The sequence below is a fragment of the Crotalus tigris genome, unplaced genomic scaffold (assembly GCF_016545835.1).
Source record: "Crotalus tigris isolate CLP2741 ecotype Arizona unplaced genomic scaffold, ASM1654583v1 scf7180000019817.510193, whole genome shotgun sequence".
Taxonomy (NCBI): Eukaryota; Metazoa; Chordata; class Lepidosauria; order Squamata; family Viperidae; genus Crotalus; species Crotalus tigris.
Genome location: NW_024097726.1, coordinates 175,902 through 198,833, shown reverse-complemented (window position 1 = coordinate 198,833; position 22,932 = coordinate 175,902). Strand labels below are relative to the sequence as shown.

The window sequence follows — 22,932 nt, the reverse complement described above, 5'->3', positions numbered from 1 at the left end:
TTGTCTTCCAGAGTATGTATGCACCCCAATGGTTCATCCACTGTTTAATCCAAAGATTTTATCTGAAAATGTCCTTCATGGGACAATCCATCAATTTCTGTTTGAAGAGCTATGCGGGTGCCAATTTTTATCTTGAATATCACCAGGATTGGAATATATATTCTGGCAAGGAAAAAAGGCAGGAGTGAACGTGAAGCAATGATCATTATTATCCTTTGTGCCAATTTCCCTGTGGTTCAAAAGTTAATTAACAACCAAACAGATACTTTAATTGATGTTGAATTGAAATGTTTTCATGCAAAGTCTTTAATATTTGAGCCTAGCTAAAAAAAAAATATGATGATTCCGATAGATAATTGTTTTATTTTTCATGGAGCAGTATGGTGGCCTACAGGGGGAGTTTTTGCCTCTCAGTTAGGAGGCTGTGAATTTGATCCTAGGTAGTGGCAGATGTTTTTCTCTTTGGGCACAAAATATCTGCTGTGAACTCCATGTAGGCATCAGGAAGGGCATCAGGTCAGTAAATGCTCAGGTCCATTCAGTCACCATGATTCCACCCCAAAGAAAGGGATTACAGTGTCATTAAAAGAAAAATTTTTTTTTTCATGAGATAATAAATGGCTAATAGTTTAATTATTTTTTTAACTGAACACAGGCCAATATAAATAGTCTACGTTAGAGCACCACAAACCACAATAGGAAATATTGAACTGATACACAAAGAAAAGAAAAATTGTGGTTACTGAGTGTGACTGTGAGAATTTCCATGGCTCTGTTCCAGTAGGTTGTGTGTTCCACCAACAAATCCTTGTCTTCATGTATAGTGTTCCATGAGGATCCCTGGATATCGTCTCTGAAACTGTCATGGCTACCTCACCATATGTTTGCTGCATATCTTGTGGGTGCTGCTTCCTTTATTGTTGATTGTTGATCGTAAGAAGCAAAATTTAAACTTCAGGATTTTGTTTGTCAATTCTGGTTGCTGCATATTAATCTGGTTTTTTAAAAACTATATTTAATCATATCCTCATTAGCAGGGAGAATTTAATTTTATAAAATGCTTTTGCTCAGCAAGTTTGGGCCTAACTAAGATTCCTGTAAGAAATAATTATTTTGCTATTGGTGAGATAACAAGTGTCTGATGGTTTAATAATAAGAAAATGCCAATTAAAATAATATATAGTAAGGGACAATGACAATAAAAATAGGCCTAATTGTTCAAATTCATGTTCATTTCTTACAATGGAGCAGGACTCCCATTTTTCATGTAAACTGAACTGAGTAGTTGAAGAGAGAAGAGGAAACATTTTTATTTATTAAGGAATGCAAATTAAACAAGATAGCCATTTGGATGAATTCACTCATATTTCCAGGCAGATAATGCTAATGTGAATCAACAGCAATATTTATATCATGAAATTAAAATACAGGACCCAAAGCAATTTATTTATTTATTTTAGTATTTTGACAAATAATTCAAAGCATCAAACATATCCAACACACTTTCCTCTTCCTATTTTTCCCCAAACAACAATGACCCTCTGAAGTGAGTTGGGCTGAGAGAGAGGGACTGTCCTAAAGTCACCCAGGTGGCTTTCATGGTTAAAGTAGAACTCATGGTCTTCTGCTTTTTAGCCTGGTGTGGTATTTTATTAGCCATATATTATATGATGGAAGGGGTCTCCACCAAAGGATTAGTGGAAGACACACCTAAATCAAACCAAATCAAATCAAAATCTATTACCGACATCAACCAGCGTATGTTTCTGATAAGGGATGAGGCAGAAGGAAGATTACATTTCATATCTCTTTAAATTGCACCATTATTAAAATTGGATAGTAGGGTACAATAAAAATATATTATTAATCATTTTCCATAGCCAGAAAGAACACATGATGTACTACATTCTCTTTATTAATTGTTCCCTGTGGTTTAGCTCAGGCCGCAAAACAATGATGTAGCACGTATATTACATGCATATATTACATAATATAAGGGGTCTCCTCCAAAGGACTAATGGAAGACATACCTAAGTCAAACCAAATCAAATCAAACTTGATATGGACATCACCCAGCATACACTTCTAGAAAGGGATGAGGCAGTAGGAAACTTAAATTTCATATAATAAAGATACCTTGGTGGATGCAGAGTGAATGGTTAGTCTGTTCATGTTTTTTTTTTAAAAAAAACAGAGTTAAATGTATATTAAATGCTCAAAAACATTTTACCTTTTACCTTTCAAAGATCACCAATCAATCCAAAACAGACTCACTATGATACTGAGCTAAATACATGTCTACAAAATATCCATTAGCTTTTTCCCATATTTATACAGTGGTTTATGAAGGGAAGCTATAAAAACCATGAACTGCCAGCTGCCCTTTATCCTTAAAGTCAATATGTCAAATCTCTTAAAAGGAAAAAAACGTTAGGTAAAACAATCTGATGTACTACATTCTCTTTATTAGTTGTTCCCTGTGGTTTAGCTCAGGCCGCAAAACAATGATGTAGCACTTTGGCAAGAATATGCATCCCAGTAATGCAGCGCTGGAAGACAAGATGGAGAAGACCTCCACAGCTATCATGGCTTTGCCTTTTGTGCTCAGATAGGCTGGAAGGAAGGAGACCCACACACTGCAAAAGGCCAACATGCTGAAGGTGATGAACTTGGCTTCATTGAAACTGTCAGGTAATTTACGGGCAAAGAAAGCCACAATGAAGCTGGCAATGGCCAAGAAACCCATGTAGCCCAAGACACAATAGAAGAATGTAGCTGCCCCCTCATTGCACTGTAAAATCACTTCTTGGGTCTCTAAGTGCATCTCTAACTCAGGAAATGGGGGATATGTTGACAACCAAAGAGTACAAATACATACTTGAACAAGAGAAGAGGAAAGGACAGCAGCAAAGGCCAATCTTTTCCCCACCCACTTCCTCATTTGAGATCCAGGTTTAGTGGCCATGAAAGCCACAACCACCGTGATGGTTTTGGCCAGTACACTAGAAATGGCCACTGAGAAGGTAATTCCAAAAGTTGGTTGTCTGAGAAGGCAGGTCACTTTGCCAGGTTGGCTGAGAAATAAAAAAGAGGAGAGAAAACAGAAGAAAAGCGAGACAAGGAGGGTATAGGTGAGAGACCTGTTGTTGGCTCTGACAATGGGAGTGTCCCTGTGTTTAATAAAAGTTCCAAGTATCCAAGATGTCAAGAGAAAGAAACAAAGAGCTGCTGAAGCTAAACCAATTCCTAAGGTTTCTTCAAAAGTTAGAAAGATCAGCCGTTTCAGGATACATCCTTTCTTTTCTTTATTTGGATAATGATCTTCTGAACATTCAAAACAGTCATCCATATCTGGAAGGAAAAGTCAATGAATTTGTCATCTATCCATTTTGTGTTTTTGAAAATTATAGGCTGTGTGGATGCCAGTTCTTATTCTTTTCTAAAATGTACCTTTCTGTTAAAATGATATTTAGAGTAGAACAGAACAGAACAGAACAGAATAGAAACTTTATTGTCACTTTGAATGTATACTAATTGGCATACATTAAAATGGAATTTCATTGCATACAGCTCTCAAAGGGACACATCCATCCCTTTATTTTATCTTGACTTTAAGTTACTTTTGTTGTCTACGTGGAGAACAATAGTTGGTTCTACAAATATCCATCCTGTGTGCCTTGGATGATAAAATAACTGATCCGTTCATAAGACATCTGTGACCTAGTGAAATTCCCTGTGCTTCTATGTATTTTCCAGTTTTTATGGAAGTTAAAACTTGGAAAGTGGCAGATCATGTGGAAAAGAAATGTTGCATTCATTGCAGCTAAACTGACCTTAATCAGTTTATAGCACTCAGAATCTTGAGGGTGAAGGTTCATTCTCTCAACTTTTTGTTACCAGGCTAGGTAACATTTTCAGTGGCATTTAGTAGATTTCTATTTCAGTGCTTTACTATTTACAAGAGCTTTAGGTGGGGATGTGTCAAGTGAGAGTCTTATGATGGGTCAGGTATGAGTCATGAGAGAGGGGCTTGTGATGGGCCTTGTGATGGGGAAGGTACTTCAGGTCATGATCATTGTAGAGTGTGAATTATCAGTGGCTGAGGTATGAGTCATCAATGAGAGGATGGTGATGGAACTTGACCCCCGGATATTTCGCATCCTCCAATAGCCCTGACCTGAAGTAACCTCCCCACCATGAGCCCATTTCTGATGACTCACACCTGAGACATCATAAGACCCTCACTTGACACACCCACACCTGAAGTCCTTATAAAACAGATATATGAAACACAAGACCTGAGGGTCAGGGCCGGCCTGCCAAGGGCCCAAATTTGGCCTCTGGAGATGATCCAGAAATGGCAAGTGATCAGCCCATGCTGCCCCAGCCCCTGGCCCATCGCAACCCAGCTGGGAACCCTCCCAGTGCACACAAAGGAAATGGTGAGCGCTTGGAGGCTGGAGGTGCACAGGAACAGCTGCAGCTCATTTGCCTCATCCTAATCTTCCTCTCCCAGCCTCGCCCCACCTCTCTCCATCTCTCCCGTCACACCTGGCTATGCCCGGCTTTGATGGTCCTCTCCTCATCCAGCTCTGCTTTGCTGGCCTTGCCTCACCACGCCCAGCTCCACTTTACTGAGCCAGGAACCAAAGCGCTGCTGAAAACAGTGGAGTGTGTATGTGTGCCTGTCTTGCCCACATCAGCCTTGCTCTCCACGCCATGCTACAGCTGATCTGAGGCAAGGAGAGCATAGCTGACGGGGCACACACACATACTCCACTCTTTTCAGTGGCCCTTCTTGCCACTGGGGCTGCTGCTTGCCTTCCTAGGCACTAGCGCCTCCATGCCCCACTCACTGGCTTGATGTCATAGCCTGCAAGGCTTCCCTTTCACTAGGATCATGCCACCCCCTAGCGGGAAAGCCATGGGCTGTGGAAGCTACATTGTTAATATCTCCCCCTCACCTCACCCCTTCTTGAGCATGGTGGATATAGAATGGGACTTTTAGGCCATGGAGCCTCTGTCTGCCAGCACGTGATAGGAGACCACAGGGGCTGTCGGGGGGACACGGCAGGTGAACAATGGTGGCATGCACTTTCTGGCATGGGTGGGGGTCAGAAGCAAAACTGCCCTTTCGGCAGATGTAGAGTCAATCCTGGCATGAAATTGATAACCTACCAGTTCCATTAGAAATCTTTCCTTCTAGGCATGGAATGCAGTCATAGCAACAGAACTGATTGCCTTCAGCCCTTCTCTTCCAGGATCCAGGGGAACAATGGTCATTACAGAAAGAAACAGGAAGAACCTGCAGACATAAACATAGCCGTTGATATGAAAGAATCCCGATTAATCAATGGAAATTATTTACATTGGGTTACATAAATGACCCTGAGCATTGTTAACATTTTTCAGGATTAGGTTTATTTGTTCCTTTCTATCTGAACATGATTGAGCTGTAGTGGCACAACAGTTAGAATGCAGTATTGCATGCTAATTCAGGTCATTGCCAGGAATTCAAAGTTGACTCAGCCTTCCATCTTTCTGAGGTCAGTAAAACGAGCGCCCAGATTCTTGGGGACAATATGCTGACTGTAAACTGTTTAGAGAGGGCTGTAAAGCACAATGAAGTGGTATATACTATAAGTCTAAGCACTATTGCTATTACTTTTCAATAATGTAATAAACCAACAGCCCAATTGCTATTCATACCTGGTTAAAACCAGGGTGCCAAAGGATTGTGTTCTCAATGATAACTTCTTTCCCTTTTGGAGCATTGGGGTGTAACTTTCCAATTTTAACTCTCTGAAACGATCTGTTTGGGAAAGTGATCATGTTGGTAATGTCAAAGCCACCTGGACCTTCTCTTCTGTTTTTAAAGAAGACTCTTTCTCCAGCTGAGTTGTTAAAAGAAATCTCTTGAAGAAACTGGTGGAGCTACTTGGAGGAGAAAAATAAAGTCAAAAAGGAAACAATGCATCAGGAATTTCTCTTTCTTTTACTCTTCCTTCTAAGGAAACCAAATAACATTCCCTGTCTTCAAATACAGAAGAAGAAAATGTCAACACACCAAGAATAATCAATAACTGAAATATGGAACTTACTTTATCATTAATCGTCATGAGTACTTTAAAGACAGCAAACTCAGCAATTCTTCCGGTAATTTACCATAAATCTAAAAACCAACATCATTTTGTGGAAATAGCACACCTCTGCTATAATAGAACAATTGTCATAAGCTGTATTTTCCCAGGATAACAAACCTGCCTTGATTAAATTTCAAAAAATTAATAAAAAATGAAATGTTTCCATTTCAGAAAGATTTGTTGGGCAAAAAACAAAGACTGCCTTCAGATGCCTCTCCATTGTATTCTTGGAACCAGGACTGATGAATTTATAAGTCAGGAAAGAAGAAATGGTGATTAATGGAATGATGATAGATACATTCATCCCTTTGACTAGAGCAAAATTTGCAAAGGCAGTATGACTTTTAAATCTCTTTTATTCGTAACAAGGAACAATCTCTTGCAATAAAACTCTAGTTGCTTTAGGATCTCTAATGATATGTGGCCATAGGCCAAGGCAAACAAGTCATATCACATTGAGAATTACTATTTGCTAAAACATGGGGAGATTACCTGCCAAGGCTGCAGATTTGGAAATTCAACCCTTTGAATTTTTGTCCATTTGGGACTTGATCTCACTGCCTCATGCAAAGAATGTGCCACTGCATAAACAGCATTGTAGATACTGTAGCTTTGGCTAGTCATCTTCAACTCAAACAGAGGTGCAGGCAGATTCTCCAAATTCTCTTCCCCACTACAAGTTCCATTGATAGATGAAGGTAAGTCTGCTTTTGAAAACACACAGTCAAACAATTGTTGCCAAACCTCTTGAAGAAATCCATCTTTATGGGTGGAAGGTTTGATGACTTGAAGAAATTCTTTGAAGCCTTTAACTTCTCTTGAATGCACTGTAAAGGAAAGAGCCCCATGGTACATCTGGAGATCCCAACTCTTTTGAATTCCTGTCAGTATGAAATCAATTGGGTTCATCAGGATCCAAACCTTTCTGAATAATGATCTGTTTTTATTTTCTGGATCACATAGAAACATGACAGTTCTGAGCCCCACTATAGTGAATGATTCTCCGTAGACAAGAAAAACGTTCGCTTTCTGATCCATCAATTTATTAGAAATAATTGAAACTGAATCGAACAATTCTGACAAATCTTCTAAGTGGATATGTTGTGGAATTTTTTGTGTGAAAGCTAAACAGATCCCATTCTGTGAAAGCAACGGCTGCAGTTTCTGCAAAAATCTTTCTCCCTTCGTTTCAAATGCAAAGACTCCAATCCACCTCCATCCAAAATGGAGGAAAAGTTGTGTAACTCCCATGTACTGATAGTCCTCATTTGGGACCATGCAATAAAGTGAAGATAATTTGTTACTCTGAAATTCTTCCTGGGCAAAAGAGCCATAGGTCAACTACAGGAAAAGAAGGAAGGAAGGAAGGAAGGAAGGAAGGAAGGAAGGAAGGAAGGAAGGAAGGAAGGAAGGAAGACAGAAAGAGGGAAGGGAAGGAAAGGAAAGGAAAGGAAAAGAAAGGAAAGGGAAGGAAAGGAAAGAAGGAAAGGAAAATTATTATTTATGATAACCAGTGGAAAAAGATGGAAAAATGACTCCTGAATGGAAACTGAACAATTGAAAAGTTCTCAAAGTCTAGGTACATTATGGTTTTGATGAACATTACAGCAATAAAACCGCCAAGATGAAATATTTTCTCACTGAATGAATATAACTGGACTACAAGCTAAATTTGGTTTGCTACTATGGAGTTCCAGATAGCTCATGTCTATGAACAGTCTGAAACCTGCTAACTATCTGAGTATGTAAACTCTTCCTAGCTTAAGAAAAAAGTTTTTTAAGAGCTAGGGTTATTGCATTACCTTCTGCCGTTCTCTGCCCCAGGTAGAGAATACATGAAAGACTATGCACAAGGCTCTGGAGGAACAGAAAAAATCAAGTATGTCTTCATTTACTGCAATTATTATAGAAATCTCCAAAATAACATAAAGCTCCAGTCCTTCAACAATTCAAATCAGTTGAATTTTACATTCAGTTATTATTAACAGACACCAACCCAGACATAGCAAAGAGAGTTGTCCCTATTATTGGGTGACTTGGTGGAATCTAGCAGTGAGTTGAGGGCAGCAGTGAAAATGCTGGATTGCCTTGAGTTGGGGATGGGCAGGAAATGACTGAAAGGAGATCCTCCTTAAAACCATGAGACATGATAGCAGTGTTCCAATATTTATGGGTTACTACAAAGATGAGGGGGTAAACTATTTTCCAAAGCACCAAAGGCAAGACAAGAAACAATGGATGGAAACCAGTCAAGGAGACAAACAACATAAAAATAAGGAGAAATTTCCTAATGGTGAGAACAATCAACCAGTGGAACAGATTGCCTCCAGAGGTTGTGGGTGCTGCATCACTGGAGGCTTTCAAAAAGAGACTGGAAAATCATTTATCTGAAATTGTATATGGTCTCCTGCTCAGAGAGTTTATGTACTAATTGTGTAGGATAAGCTAGCCAGCCTTTTCACTCCTTCTCTCAACACAGCTCCAGAATTCAATCATATGTAGTGGTCATACCGGAAGATCAGATGATCATCTCAAACAAGATTAATTTTGTACTGTAATTTGTGGTTTAAATTTTACTTTTCTAATATTTCAAATAAAAGATTTTAATTTTCTTGATTGATTACTTTGAGCCAACCTATTGGGTTGTGAGAAAAATTGCAGAAGGGAGAAAAAGTGGATTTAATTGAAAGGCATGGCCAAAATATAATCTCTGATATTCATTAAAAAAGAAAGAAAAGTTTCTCTTTCAAACTTCTGCAAAAATTACCTGTGGAATCTTGAAGATACTTATAACTTGTGCCATATAGGATGAAGTAGGAGCATCTAATCCTCCAATGATGGCCATGAGATTCTTCTGGGTATCACATTTGTAGTTAGGGACAAATTCCTGGGATTTGAATAGTAGGTCCAGAGTGGAGCGATAGGTCATGCTTGGGTTGTAATAACTATCATAGATGTGGAACCCAAGGGTGATGTTAGGTAAGATCTGGGAGTCCTCATTGATCTCCTTCACAGCAAAGGCCAAGGCAAGGACATGCTGGTAGAATTTGGTTATTACACTGCAAAGAAATTAAATACCCCATTGAAAAAAGAATTTCACAATTCTTGTAAGGAGGCATCCTCTCTGTATGGATAACAAACCATTTCTCTTGGAAGTGGGAATAGAATAGATATTCTAAAATATTCAATAATTTCCTCAGAGTTCAGTTCTGCATTTTACCTGGTGTTTTCATGACTTGCAACGATGATATAATACAGCAAATTAAAGTAGTGACTTTTTTCAGTTAACAAATATAATTCTGACAATTTGAGCACAAAGTATAACAGGAACAGCTTCAGCAGATATCAATCATTTACTGTCTGTATGTTTTGTAATGGGTGATCATGGAGAACATTTTTTAAATTACTTCAAGCTCATTAAATTATACACTAAATTAATCATTATATTAAAGTCCTTCTCATGAAATGCATTAAAGTTTGGTGGAAAATGTCCTTCGTTAGACATCTTGCACCAAACTTTCATGAATTTCATGAGAAGGTCTAACTTTACTGATATCAGAAATTTTGGGGGACCTGGCTAAGCTAAGAAAATACATGGGAAAAATAAAAATTCTTACAGAGATAAGTCATAAGGATTTAGAGAAGGGTGTTCCTTAAATTCAATTTCATAAAAGTTGTAAAAAATTTGAGACACCATCCCACCAATGACGAGATCCCCAGGCTGGAACCACTCATGTGGAAGAGGGAAAGCTTCACTTGAAGGGCATCTCAGAGTAACTACCTTGTGCATCAGGAACATCAAAAGGAATAACATCTTCATGCTTTTGGGATGGTGAAAATATTTGTCTGTTCCAGAGTATGTATGCACCCCAATGGTTCATCCACTGTTTAATCCAAAGATTTTATCTGAAAATGCCCTTCATGGGACAATCCATCAATTTCTGTTTGAAGAGCCATGTGTGTGCCAATTTGTATCTTGAATATAACCAGATTTGGAATATATATTCTGGCAAGGAAGAAAGGCAGGAGGGAACGTGAAGCAATGAATCAGCCAAGATCATTATTATCCCTTGTGCCAATCTCCCTGTGGTTCAAAAGTTAATTAACAACTAAACAGATACCTTGATTGTTGTTGAACTGAAATGCAAAGCCTTTAATATTTGAGCCTTGCTAAAAAAATATGATGATTCCTCTAGATTATTGTTTTATTTTTCATGGAGCAGCATGGTGGACTACAGGGAGAGTTTTTGCCTCTCAGTCTGGAGGCTGTGAATTTGATCCTAGTCAGTGGTTCTCAACCTTTTTAATGCTGCGACCCCCAACTGGTCGTAAGTTGAGGACTACTTAACCAGTCGTACGTCAAGGACTACCCAACCGGTTATAAGTTAAGGACTTTCCCTGCCTGGAAGCGCCGCGTATGGGTGGTGCCGCCCCCTGCGCCAGTTGAGGCGTAGCTGGCAAGAGGCAGTGACGGTGCAGGGTGACCACTGGCTGGGCCACCAGCCGGCCCAGCCCAAGGGAGGTAAGGCACCCGTCAGGCCCCACATGTGCCAGCAACTCTCCCTGCACCCGCTGGCCTCCCACCTCCCACCTCCCACCTCCCACCCCAGGCCCTCTTTTACTTACATTTTTAGTAGTTGCTCAGCAGGGAGAGGTGGAAACTTCCAGACAGCTCGCCTTTGCTGCAGACAACTTGCAGCACCGTTTGCAGAATGGGATTTTTGGCAGGCTCAGCAGGGCAGAGACAGCCTGGGCAATTCCTATTGGCTTTTGAAAGCCAATAGCATTAGACTCTATTCAAGAGAGTCTATTCTATTGGCTTTCAAAAGCCAATAGAATAAAAGGGAGTAGCACAGCTAAGGAAAAGGGGAAAAAATGGCAAACTGCATTGTTTGGCGACCCCCGTGAAATGGTCATTCGACCCCAAATGGGGTCCCGACCCACAGGTTGAGGACCGCTGTCCTAGGTGATGGCAGATGTTTTTCTCCTTGGGCACAGAGAGAAAATATCTGCTGTGAACTCCATGTAGGCATCCAGAAGGGCATCAGGCCAATAAATGCTTAGGTCCATTCAGTCAACCTAATTCCACCCCAGATCAAGAGATTACAGGGTCATTAAAAAATTTTTATTTTTCATGAGAGAATAAGTGGCTGATAATTTAATTATTTTTAAATGAACATATGTCAATATAACTAGTCTAAGTTAGAGCACCACAAATCACAATAGGAACTATTGAACTGGTACACAAAGAAGGGAAAAATTGTGGTTACTGAGTGTGACTGTCAGAATTTCCATGGCTCTGTTTCACCAACGAATCCTTGTCTTCATGCACAGTGTCCCATGATGATCCCTGGATATCTTCTTTGAAACTGTCATGGCTACCTCACCATATGTTTGTGGCTTCTTGGGTGCTGCTTCCTTTATTGTTGGTTGTTGATCCTAAGAAGCAAAATCTACATAAACATCAGTATCTTTTTTGTCTTTGGTTGCCGCACCTTAATCTTTTTTTTTTAAACTATATTTAATCATATTCTCATTTGAAGCAGAAATTGCCAGGTTTTTATTCAATAAATTTGCAGATGATAAATCAAGCATATATGATAATAATCCTGCTTTAATTTTCTTCTTAAAAAAAAACTCCTTTTAGGCTTTGCTTAAGTGACAATCTAGCGGTCTGCCCAAATTGACCATGAATTTAAACCTGCAACTCCCTAATCCATCTTTTATTGGCTGAAAAAGAACCTAAGCAAGCATTCTTTACATGTTTTCACTTTTGTTGTAACTGCATGGGAATTAGGGAGGGCAATTCTCTTTGGAGATGGGATGGATTCCCTCCCAACCAGTTCTAGACTGACTGCAAGGTTGCTGAGCCCTGAGGATGACCTTTTACCTGTCCCGTACCTCAGCACTCTCAAAATAACCTTGCAGCACTGTATTGGCTGCTGATAGACTGGTCAGGGGCGTTGGGTTTCAAAATGGGAAGAATAGTTTGATGGTTTTTGCGGGATCATTAGATTCTGCCTGACCTTACTGCAACCTTTACTGTTTCTCAGTAAAAGTTCTTTTGATTAACCTCATGATTTCAAGAGTTGTACTTTCCTGAGAGAACTAGTTGGGGCAGGTCCTTACATTAGGCAGAATCTGCAATAGTGGTCAACCTGGATAGGTGCCTATTTCTACTGTGGGGACCGTGCAAGGAATGATAGCACAAGGCATCTCTCTCTCTCTCTCTCTCTCTCTCTCTCTCTCTCTCTCTCTCTCTCTCTCGTATCTATCATCTTCATTAGAACATTCACAATATTTTCCACATATATTTTCATCTTTGTGGTCTCTTCCTGTACAAGACAGAGCTCCAGATTTATTTCAAGATTTCACCTTTGCTTTTCATACCAAATGCCACAATTATCTCTAACGATTTCTTATATGGTTTATATTAATTTATTCATCAATTTTATAAGGCTGTTCATCTCACAGAAAATTATTTTGGGTAGCATGCAAAAATCCAGAAGAACAGTAAATAAAGATCATGAGGATTATTAAATATATTATACAATAATGATACAACAACAACAACAACAACAATAATAATAACAATAATAATAATAAAGTTGGAAGGGACCTTGGAGGTCATCAACTCCAACCCCCTGCTCAGGCAGGAAACAGTATACTATAAAAATTCTAAAAGCTAAACTAAAAGAGCAATAAATCAAATCACTCTTTATTATGGTAATTGACTAGGATACACATCTAATAAAGCATGTGGCAGAATACATTTCTTTTCACTATTTTTTTTCATATTATTAAACTATGATAAAAGGTTACAGTGAAATAGAATGATGGCTAGAAAGTGAATAGTTATGACCAAGTCTAAAACATGTTTTAAAAATGCATTTATCTTTCAAAAATTCTATAATTTTCACATTTCAAAAAAACCCTAACCAATACAAAACTGATTCCATGTTAAATACATGCTCATAAAATGTAATTAACTTTTTACTACACTTATCAAATTGTTTAAGAATTGAAAATATAAAAACCATGCACGTGGCAGCTGCAAACTTTGGACAACCTTTGAGTTAACATCTCTAGTATCCTAACATTAACTGAGGAAGTTGAATTCTCATATCCTTGTTACCTTGGAATATTGAAAGAGAGAAAGGGTTAGGCAAAAGAATTTTGGAAAATTATTGCAAATGAGCATGAGCACTTCTGTTGGAAGGGGTGACCATAAGAAATCTTAATCATTTTTTTAATTTTCTTTTAATGACTATAATCCCTTGCATCAGGGTGAGTCAGGGCAACTGAATGGAACTGATTGTTTACTGACCAGATGCTCTTCCTGATGTCTACATGAAATTCGCAGCAGACAATTACTCATTGCGCTCAGAGAGAGAAATATCTGCAGCTATCTAGGTTCGAACTCATAGCCTCCTGATTGTGAGGTGAGAGCTTCACCTCTAGGCCACTGTGCTGCATAATAATTCTCCATAATTCATTCTTTGACAGAAATAAAAGCTATATTTTTCTACACTTTTCTGTCAGCAGTTTCTCATGCCAAGGAAGATTACATTATGTATTAAGTCCTCTTTATGAGTTGCTCTTTGTGGTTTAACTCAGGCCGGAAAACAATAATGTAACACTTTGGCAAAAATATGCATCCCAGTAATGCAGCACTGGAGGACAAAATGGAGAAGACCTCCACAGCTCCCATGGCTTTGCCTTTTGTGCTCAGATAGGCTGGAAAGAAGGAGACCCAAACACTGCAGAAAGCCAACATGCTGAAGGTGATGAACTTGGCTTCATTAAAGCTGTCAGGTAATTTACGGGCAAGAAAAGCCACAATAAAGCTGGCAAAGGCTAAGATACCCATGTAGCCCAAGACACAGTAGAAAAAGAAAGCTGACCCCTCATTGCACTGTAAAATCATTTCTTGGAGCTCTGAATACATGTCCAACTCAGGGAATGGTGGAGATGTTGACAACCAAAGGGTACAAATACATAGTTGCAAGAGAGAACAGCAAAGTACAGTAGAAAAGGCCAATCTTTTCCCCACCCATTTCCTCATTTGAGACCCTGGTTTAGTGGCCATGAAAGCAACAACCACAGTGATGGTTTTGGCCAGTACACTAGAAATGGCCACTGAAAAAGTGATGCCAAAAGTTGGTTGTCGGAGAAGGCAGGTTACCTTGTCAGGTTGGCTGAGGAACAACAAAGAGGAGAGAAAACAGAGCAGAAGAGAGACAAGAAGGGTGTAGATGAGGAACCTGTTGTTGGCTTTGACAATGGGAGTATCCCTGTGTTTAATAAATATTCCAAGTGCCCAAGAAGTCAAGAAGAAGAAACAAAGAGCTGCTGAAGCTAAAGCATTTCCTAAGAATTCTTCAAAAGTTAGAAAGACTACCTTTTTCAAGATACAGCCTTTCTTTTCTTTATTTGGATAATGATCTTCTGAACATTGAAAACAGTCATCCATATCTGAAAGAAAAGTCAAGGCATGTGGTTATACATTCCATATTTTTGAAAATAATATTCTTTATGGGTGCCAACTGTTATCCCTTTCAGGTTTTCTATTGGCTATCAGTTGGATCATGTTTCTATGGAAATGCAGTTTTTCCATCATTGTATGAGTTGGGACCAGCATAAAAGAAGTACAATGGGAAGGGCAATTATTTTATGAAATGGAGTTCTGTCTAGCATTTTCAAATTTATAAACATTTAGACCATTTAGACTTTTCCCATTTGTCTTAAACATGGAGAAGAAATCTGTGAGGACGGATATTAAAGTTTAGCTCTTATGGGCAACCTTTGACTTCAGAACAACAGATTGTGATTCACAGATATAGTAATGAATATTCACCTTGAAGAACTCCCAATACTATTTGTTACACTACAGTAGTATATTACAGTTTGCTTAGTTCTATCTAATGAAAACTTGTTGGAATGTTTAACCTACCCTTTTGATCTGTAATCTTCCCTTCTGGGCAAGGAACACAGTTGTAGCAACAGAACTGTTTTCCTTCCAACCCTTTCTTCCAATAGCCAGGGTAGCAATGGTCATTACACTGAGAAAATGGAATAACCTGGTGATAAACATAAAAGATTTTGCAAAGGGAATTTTTTAAGCAGTTTGTATTGTTCTCCTTTATAATGGGGGGGGGGGGGAAGAGAAGAATATTTGAATTCCTAAAGGGTTAGTCCAGGTGTATTTATAAGGTAAACGTTTCCCTGTCTAGATGTGTCTGACTCTAGGGCACAGTGCGCATCTCTGTTTCTTGTCTGAGGGAGCTAATGTTGTCTGAAGATATTTTCCATTGTCATGTAGCCCAGCATGGCTATATGCCAAAGGCCCCTGGAACACTGTACCTTCCCACCAAAGTGGTACCTATTAATCTACTCACATTTGCATGCTTTTGAATTCCTAGATGGACAGAAGCTGAGGCAGGAATGGGAGCTCACCCTGTTGCCCTTAGGTCTCAAACCCTGGCTCTCAGCTTTCCAGGTGACAAGCTCAGTATCTTTAATCACTAAGCCATCACATATTAATACTATCCATTAAAATGTTGACATTATAAGGATGTGCAAAGAGCACATTTGGAGAATGGCAGGGTGAATAAATAGCAATAGGTGTGAATGAGAAGAAGGAAGGAAGGATGGATGGATGGAAGGAAGGAAGGAAGGAAGGAAGGAAGGAAGAAGGGAGGGGGAGAGAGGGAGGGGGGAAGGAAGGGCAGTAGCAATAGCACTTAGACTTATATACTGTTTCATAGTGCTTTACAGCCCTCTCTAAGCAGTTTGCAGAGTCAGCATATTGCCCCTAACAATCTGGATCCTTAGTTTACAGACCTTGGAAGGATGGAACACTGAATCAAGCTTGAATCAGTGAGACTTGAACCGCCAAACTACTGGCAACCAGGAGTCAGCAGAAGTACCCTGTGATACTGCATTCTAACCACTGTGCACCAGGGCTCTTGAAATATGTGTGATTACAAATGAAAATAAAACCTAAATATGAAAAACTGTCTTTTAAATTACAATGTCATTTTGTCAATTTGGTGAATGCTTGATCATTGACAATATTTGTACAGAATATGCCATTTTTCTTTCAAAAAAGACAAATTAGATTTCTAAAGAGACTATGTTCAATATTGGATTATAACAGATCAAATAGTTGATTAAATGACCCACACCTGGTTAAAAGCTGGGTGCCAGATAATCAGTTCTTCATCAATGAATAATTCCTTCCTGTTGGGAATATGAGGATCCATCTTTCCAACTCTGACTCTCTGAAAGGATCTATTTGGAAAAGTGACCAAGTTGGTGATGTCGAATCCACCTGTTGCTTCCCCTTTCTCATTCAGGAAGACTCTCTGCCCAGCTGAATTGTTAAAAGAAATGCCTTGAAGAAATGAATGGAGCTACTTGAAAGAGAATGAAAGAGGGGGAATCATGAAAGGGTAATAATGAAAAAGTGGCTGGTATATTTAACTTTTACTTACTCTTTCTTCCCATTGCTCTAACAAACATCAAATAAGTACACTTAGAATATAGATAATCTATATTTCAGAGAAAGACACAGGTCTGTTCTATTATTAATTTAATATTACTTACAAAGAAAAAAGAAACAACAGCAGTTAACAAATCAAAATCAAAACAAATTATTGACATTATACAACTTGATTTAGATATGATTTACATCCACTATTTAAACAATTATACAATCAAATTTGGACCATATCTAAACTCATCCTATATTGTTTGCTCTTCATTAGTACAGTGAAGACCTGACAAATTTCCTTTAGCCAGATTTTATCATCTGAGATTCAATTGTTTTGAGAGAGAGAGAGATTGAGAGAGAGAGAGAGAGAGAGAGAGAGACAGAGAGAACTCTTTCAAACATAGAGTTGTTTCAAAGGGTGGAGGCTGCAGCTGAAAAGGACTGATGTTTGGTCCATACCTCTTGAACACTGATAGAAAGAGAGAATGCTCTCCATCCCAACTCTGAAATGTTCATGAGCCAAAGAGAAGTAGATAAGGGAACCGGCTGAGGATAATTTTGGATAAGAATAATTGTTCATAGGCTAATATAAAAAGTGAAATGTCTACGTTTCAGAAATGTTTTGGGGCACAGAAAAAGAAAGGCTGCCTTCAGACACAAGACAATTTAATTCTTCTTGGAACCAGGTTGGATAAATTTACAAGAGAGGCCAATTCTATGTGGAGGTGAAAAGTTTTTTATACAATGAAAGTTGATGCATAAATCCCACTGATTATACCGAAATTAGTAAAGACATGGTTTATGTCCATCCTCTTTTATTTTATAAAAGAGACCACTTCGATTAGAGATATTGGACTAGACAGCTATATAAGACACTGGAAAATGTTTGTGGACTTTCTACATGCTAAATATAATAACAGATGGTTAACAGAAGGTTTTGAAGTTTGGTGTAATATTTAGCTCAACCTGTTGACTGCCTTTTCTTCTCAGAACCTAAATGTTAAAGGTTAAATTTAATTGATCACTTTTTCTCCTTTTTTGTGCACTATTTTTTTTGGTTGTGGTCTTTAGGGTTGAATGTATATTTTTGTTTTGTTACATATTGTTTGTTTGTTTTACTGTTCTAGATTTTATTCTATATGATAAAACTATAAACTTATAAAAAAGAGAGACACTAATAGCTTTGTTGCCTCATCTCTCTATTGATTTATGGCCACAGACCAGGACAAAAAAGCTATATTAGATGGTGGACAATTTTGGATGATAATTGAAATGCAAGATAGATGTGATATGGAAAGATTACCTGCCAAGGCTGCAGATTTGGAAATTCAACCCTTTGAATCTCTCTTCGTTGGGATTTTGATCTCATTGCCTCATGCAAAGAATGTGCCACTGCATAAAGAGCATTGTAGATACTGTAGCTTTGGCCACTCATCTGGAATTCAAACAGAGGTGCAGGCAGATTCTCCAAATTCTCTTCCCCACTACACATTTCACTGATCAATGAAGATAAATCTGCCTTTGAAAATACACAGTCAAACAACTGTTGCCAAATCTCTTGAAGAAATCTATCTCGGTGGATTGAAGGTTTGATGACTTGAAGAAATTATTTGAAGCCTTGAACTTCTCTTGAATGCACTGTAAAGGAAAGAGACCCATGGAACAACTGGAGATCCCAGCCCTTTTGAAATCCTGTCAATATGAAATCAATTGGATTCATCAGGATCCAAACCTTTCTGAATAATGATCTGTCTTTATTTTCAGGATCACGTAGAAACATGACAGTTCTGAGCCACGCTATTGTGAATGATTCTCCATAGACAAGAAAAACATTTGCTTTCTGATCTACCAGTTTATCAGAAATAATTGAGACTGAATTAGACAATTCGGACAAGTCTTCTAAGTAGATATGTTGTGGAATTTTTTGTGTGAAAGCTAAACAGATCCCATTGTGTGAAAGCAATGGCTGCAGGTTCTTCAAAAAACGTTCTCCCTTATTTTCAAAAGCAAAGACTCCAATCCATATCCATCCAAAATGGAGAAGAAGTTGTATAATTCCAATATACTGATGGTCCTCTTTTGGGACCATGCAATAAAGTGGAGATAATTTGTTAATCTCAAAATCTTCTTGGGCAAAGGAACCATAAGTCAACTGGACAAACAAAAAAGAGAAATTCATTATTCATGAAAATGATGGAAAAAATATGAAAAAGACTGAACATTTCTCCATATCTAGGTCTTCATTTACTTCAATTATTATAGAGATCTCCAAAAGTAGACATAGTCCCAATCCTTCAACAATTCTGATGAACAAGAGAAGCAACTAAAACCCCATGATGAAATATTTTCTCATCTGAAATATAACTAGATTACAACCAAACTCAATTTCCTAATATAGAGTTCCAGTATGTTTGTCCCCTTAGACCACCTGGAAACTTGCTAACTATATGAGCTTATGAGCTCTTCTGAGCCTACGGAAAGGTTTTGTAAGAGCTAGACTTACTGGATTATCTTCTTCCCTTATTTGTAGCAGATAGAACTTATGAATGAAAGACTGTGACCATGAGATTCTGGAGGAATAGTTAATCATGTCTTCATTTACTTCAATTATTATAGAGATCTCCAAAAGTACACATAGTCCCAATCCTTCAACAATTTCCAGGCAAATCAGTTGAGTTTTAAATTCAGTTATTATCCAAACCCAACCTAGATATAGCAAGGGGAATTGTCACCCATTGTTGGATGGCTTGGTGGAATCTGGAACTGAGTTGAGGGCAGCAGTGAAAATGCTGTGTAGCCATGAGTTGGGGATGGCAAGAAGTGACTGAAAGGAGATTCTCCCTAAACCATGAGACATGACAGCAGTGTTCCAATATTTGAGCTGCTCCTACAAAGACGAGGAGGTAAACTATTTTCCAAAGCACCAAAAGGCAAGACGAGAAACAATGGATGGAAACTAACCAAGGAGAGAAGCAACCTAGAACTAAGGAGAAATTTCCTAACAGTGAGAACAATCAACCAATGAAACAACTTGTCTTCAGAAGTTGTGGGTGCTCCATCACTGGAGGCTTTTAAAAAGAGACCAGCAATCATTTATCTGAAATAGTATAGGGTCTTATGCTGAAAGAGGGGGTTGGATTAGAAGACCTCCAAGGACCCTACCAACTCCATTAACCTATGCTCTATGTTGGGTGTGCTAGCCAGCCTTTTCTATTGTCATCTTGACATAGCTCCAGATTTTACCACATAATGGTCCAACCAGAATATCAGATGACCCTGTCAAGTAAGATAAATTTTATACTGTAATTTGAGATTTAAATTTTAATTTTCTAATCAATGATTGTAATAAAAGATTTTGATTTTCTTGATTGATCATTTTGAGCCAACCTATTGAGTTGTGGGAACAATTGCAGAAGAGAGAGCAAAGAGAGCAAAAATGAAGTCTTGCAGAAAGACATGGCAAAATACTAAATAAGCCTATACATCAATCCTTCAAGAACAGGATTTTTTTTGAAAACAATTGAGTTTTACACTAAACTACTTTTATCACACATCAACCAAATTGTAGCATGAAGAAGTGTGACGTATTGCTACATGGCAATCAAAGCACGTATATGTTTGTAATAAAATATGTTGATTTGTTTAATTAGATTACCTTGAGCCAGCTTCCAGAGTTGTGGGGAAAACAGCAGAAAGGAAAGAAAAGTGAATTTAACTGAAGTTTTGCATAAAGGTGTGGAAAACAACAAGTATCTACTATTAATTACAAAAGAATTTTCTCTCTCACTCCATCCCAAACTACCTGTGGAATTTTGTAGACATTTATACTTTCTGCCATATAAAATGATGTATCCGAACCTAATCCTCCAATGATGGCTATGAGATTTTTTCCGGCTATCGCATTTGTAGTTAGGGACAAATTCCTGGGATTTGAAAAGCAGGTCCAGTGTAGTGCGATAGGTCATCCTTGGATTGTAGTAACTATCATAGATGTGGAACCCAAGAGTGACGTTAGGTAAGATCTGGGAGTCCTCGTTGATCTCCTTCACAGCAAAGGCCAAGGCAAGAACGTGCTGGTAGAACTTAGTTATTACACTGCAAATAGTTTAAACACCCCCATTAAATTGACAATTCTTTTATGGTGAAAGCATTGATATACAAGTAACAACCATTTCTATTTCTATCGTAAGTAAGATGAGAGTCTTTGTAAAACACTCAATAATTTGCATAGTGTTCAACTATATAGTGTTTCCATGATTGGCAACAAATACATATACAACAAAGTCACGATTTTGTTTTCTAACTATCACATTTATTTCTATCAGTTCAGCACAAAATAGAATACAGCCAGCAAGCAGCACTCATTTAATGTATGTAAGTTATGTGAGGAGTGACTGGGCAGGTGATATAATTTTAATTATCTTAGGCTCACTAAATGTACTCTTGCACTATAGTTTCATACATTTCATGAGTAAGACTTTAACGCAATGAAAAGAAAATGATTTCTTTTTCCCACAATCAGATAAGATTGAAAGACAAGGAAGCAAGAGTTAGTTTATATACAAAACCTTGAATTTGTTCTCAAAGAGCTATTAGTCATGTAAGCAATTTCGGGAGATCTGCCTAAGATTAGAAAAATGATTGGGAAGAAAAAAAATCCTTACAGTGGTAAATCATAAGGTTTTAGAGAAGGATGTTCCTTAAATTCAATTTCAAAAAAGTGGTAAATTATCTGAGACACCATCCCACCGACAATGAGGTTACCAGGCTGGTACCACTCATGGGGAATAGGGAAAGCATCACTCACAGGGCAGCTCAGAATAACTATATTTTGCACAAAGAGCATCAAAAGGAACAACATCTTAATGTAGTTGTCATAGTGAAAATATATGTGTCTTCTGTCCATAAGGAAGTAGGTATTTCAGTGGTTCATTCAATGATTAATCCAAGGTTTATACCTGACAATGCATCTGATCAGAATTTCCATCATTTTATATTTGAAGGTCCATGTGAGTGCAAATGTGTATATTGACTATCACTTGGATTGAACAGATGTTCTGGAAAGGAAGAAAGGTGGGAGGAAACTTGTAGCAATGAATCTGACAGAGCCATGATTATCCCTTTGTGCCAATCTCCCTGTAGTTCAATAATTACTTTATATCCAAATTGATACTTTAATTGTTCCTGAATTTGAATTATCTTTATGCAAAGCCCTTGATGTTTTCGACTGGCTAAAAAAATATATGGTGATTCCTGTAGGAGATAATTATTTTGGTTTTGATGAGGGAATAAGTGGTTCAACTGATGGTTCAACTTTTTTTAAAAAAAGTGATCAAACGCTAATAAAAGTAATCTAAGGGACACTGGCAATGAAAAATAGCCTTAAGTGTTAAAGTTCATGTTCATTTCTTACAATGGAGCAGGGTTCCCATTTCCCATATAAAATGAATTTAATGGAGAAGAGGAAACATTTTTACATATATTAAGGACTGACAAATAAGCTAATAATTTCTTTGGAGGTTTTATCCACATATTCAGTCAAAGAATGTTGAAGAATGAAAGGATAATAACATTGATACTCATATTTGGAAAGTTGCATTAGCCATTGCCTTGAGTTTAATAATCTACTCCATCAAATCTTTACTTCCTTTTTACTTATTTTATTTGTGTCCTGACTTGTATTATTTTAACAAGTAAGGCAGAGAGGATATCTAACAAATCTTCCTCCTCCTCTGATAGCATATGGTAGATATGATATGATATATATCAGTGGTGGTGAGCCTATGGCACGGGTGCCAGAGGCGGCACTCAGAGCCCTCTCTGTGCACACGCGCTCCGTCCCAGTCCTAGGCCTTCAGCTGGGTTTTATAAACTTTTTCCCTTTAGGCCTCTGTTGCCATGTACAAAAAAAAAAAAGTTTCAATCAATCAGTCAATTTCAACTTCTTGTGGGGAAAAAAGTTCTTGCAAAGTTGGAATTGATTGATTGAACTTTTTAGTCCCACCCAGTCTGCTGTTACCATTGCAGCCACGCCCAGCCAATGGGCCACGCCCAGCCAATGGGCCATACCGACCTGGCACCTGATGATACATAAGTGGGTTTTCGGTTGCAGTTTGGGCACTCGGTCTCTAAAAGGTTCGCCATCACTGATATATATATGGTGTGATATATGATATGATATGATAGCATATGATAGATGTGATAGCAATCTTCCAATATTTGAAGGGCAGCCACAAAGCACCTGAAGGCAGGACAAGAAGCAATGGATGGAAAATAATCAAGGAGAGAACCAAC

At 38.2% G+C, this 22,932-nt stretch overlaps 1 protein-coding gene and 1 pseudogene across 1 annotated transcript; both read right to left on the bottom strand.

Annotated features, from left to right (window-relative positions):
• Nucleotides 1-44: 44 nt before the first annotated feature.
• On the bottom strand, nt 45-9,963 carry LOC120317754 (vomeronasal type-2 receptor 26-like). The gene is made up of 8 exons (XM_039364595.1): nt 9,761-9,963; nt 8,911-9,202; nt 7,946-8,000; nt 6,636-6,970; nt 5,179-5,305; nt 2,476-3,351; nt 873-936; nt 45-162 (listed from the first exon to the last, which is right to left on the bottom strand). Exons 1-8 carry the CDS (start codon nt 9,961-9,963, stop codon nt 45-47), a joined length of 2,070 nt encoding a protein of 689 aa, XP_039220529.1.
• Nucleotides 9,964-13,719: 3,756 nt separating this feature from the next.
• LOC120317753 lies at nt 13,720-21,102 on the bottom strand (annotated as a pseudogene).
• Nucleotides 21,103-22,932: the final 1,830 nt, after the last annotated feature.